The sequence below is a fragment of the Phytophthora infestans genome, genomic scaffold, assembly GCF_000142945.1.
Source record: "Phytophthora infestans T30-4 supercont1.644 genomic scaffold, whole genome shotgun sequence".
Classification (NCBI taxonomy): domain Eukaryota; phylum Oomycota; class Peronosporomycetes; order Peronosporales; family Peronosporaceae; genus Phytophthora; species Phytophthora infestans.
This window is the reverse complement of record NW_003307444.1, coordinates 10,804-11,805: the sequence shown is the minus strand read 5'-3', so window position 1 is coordinate 11,805 and position 1,002 is coordinate 10,804. Positions and strand designations below refer to the sequence as shown.

Genomic DNA, 1,002 nt, shown 5'->3' with positions numbered 1-1,002 from the left:
TGACGATACCGGCACCGTAGGCAAGAGACAGGTTGCCAAAGACACCTGCTACTTGCGAGAACTTGAGCTCCGGGAACGGAACACTCGGGTGGCCGCGCATGCCGTGCATGACGACGCCGACACCGATGACATCAGCGATGATAGTGCCCAAGCAGCCTGCGAACGCAGCACCCGATCCCTCTTTCAGCGTCGGGACGAGACACACTGGAAGTACCGTCAGTGCCATTAGAATGGTCCAAGTAGATTGCTCAAAGGCGTCCGGGAAGAGACCGTCGAGCAGTGAGCCCCCGAGCACGAGGAACACGCACGGGATCAAAAGGCACGAACCCATTTGGGAGATGATGCAGAGCCAACGACCCCACTGACCCATTGCCCATTCTCCGAGGTCACCGAAAGTCTTGACAGACGTGGGGGCGAGCAGAATGACCTTGGACATGGCGACGGACGAGTAGATGTTGGCGAAGGCCATGAAGGCCATGGCTACAACAGCGATGGTTGGTCCAGCGCGGGCGAAGTTGCCAGGCATACCAAGCGTTCCAATGCCGTAGATGCAGCAGAAGAGGTTGAAGGACGTCTTGGCGTCCTCGGCGGTGAAGAACGGCTTTTTGGCCATGGTTGAGGGGCTTGGAAGATTGAGACTTGAGCGCCAGGAGATCAATTGTAAAATGAGCCCTAAGGAGGTCACAGCGCGAGTGATGCTAACCTCCGAACGTGACCTGCTCCGGTAATTGGGCTTACCACGGTGGGAGCTCTGACAAAATCACCATGCGGTGGCCGTGTTGCAAATCAGTGAGGAGTCGGTTTGGCCATTTCAGTGAAGGTTTCACCTCAGGTGCACACCTGGCTCCAGGTCCTGGATCTGGATCTGCTGATAGAGGTGCTTGAACTGACGCGTATTTACGCGTAAATGCGCTCGTAATACATGTCATGTATGGCGTACTGTACACTGTACTGTACAGTGTTCAGGGTTGCGCCGGCCAAGATACAATGTACTGCATGAAG

General features: G+C 55.7%; 1 protein-coding gene across 1 annotated transcript; it reads right to left on the bottom strand.

The window, feature by feature from the left end:
- Window positions 1-52: 52 nt before the first annotated feature.
- PITG_21918 (amino acid/auxin permease-like protein) lies at window positions 53-613 on the bottom strand (the record flags this gene model as incomplete). The annotated part of the gene is made up of 2 exons (XM_002999297.1): window positions 53-180; window positions 328-613. Coding segments are annotated over 2 exons (414 nt in total), but the record flags the coding sequence as incomplete, so codon positions are not given.
- Window positions 614-1,002: the final 389 nt, after the last annotated feature.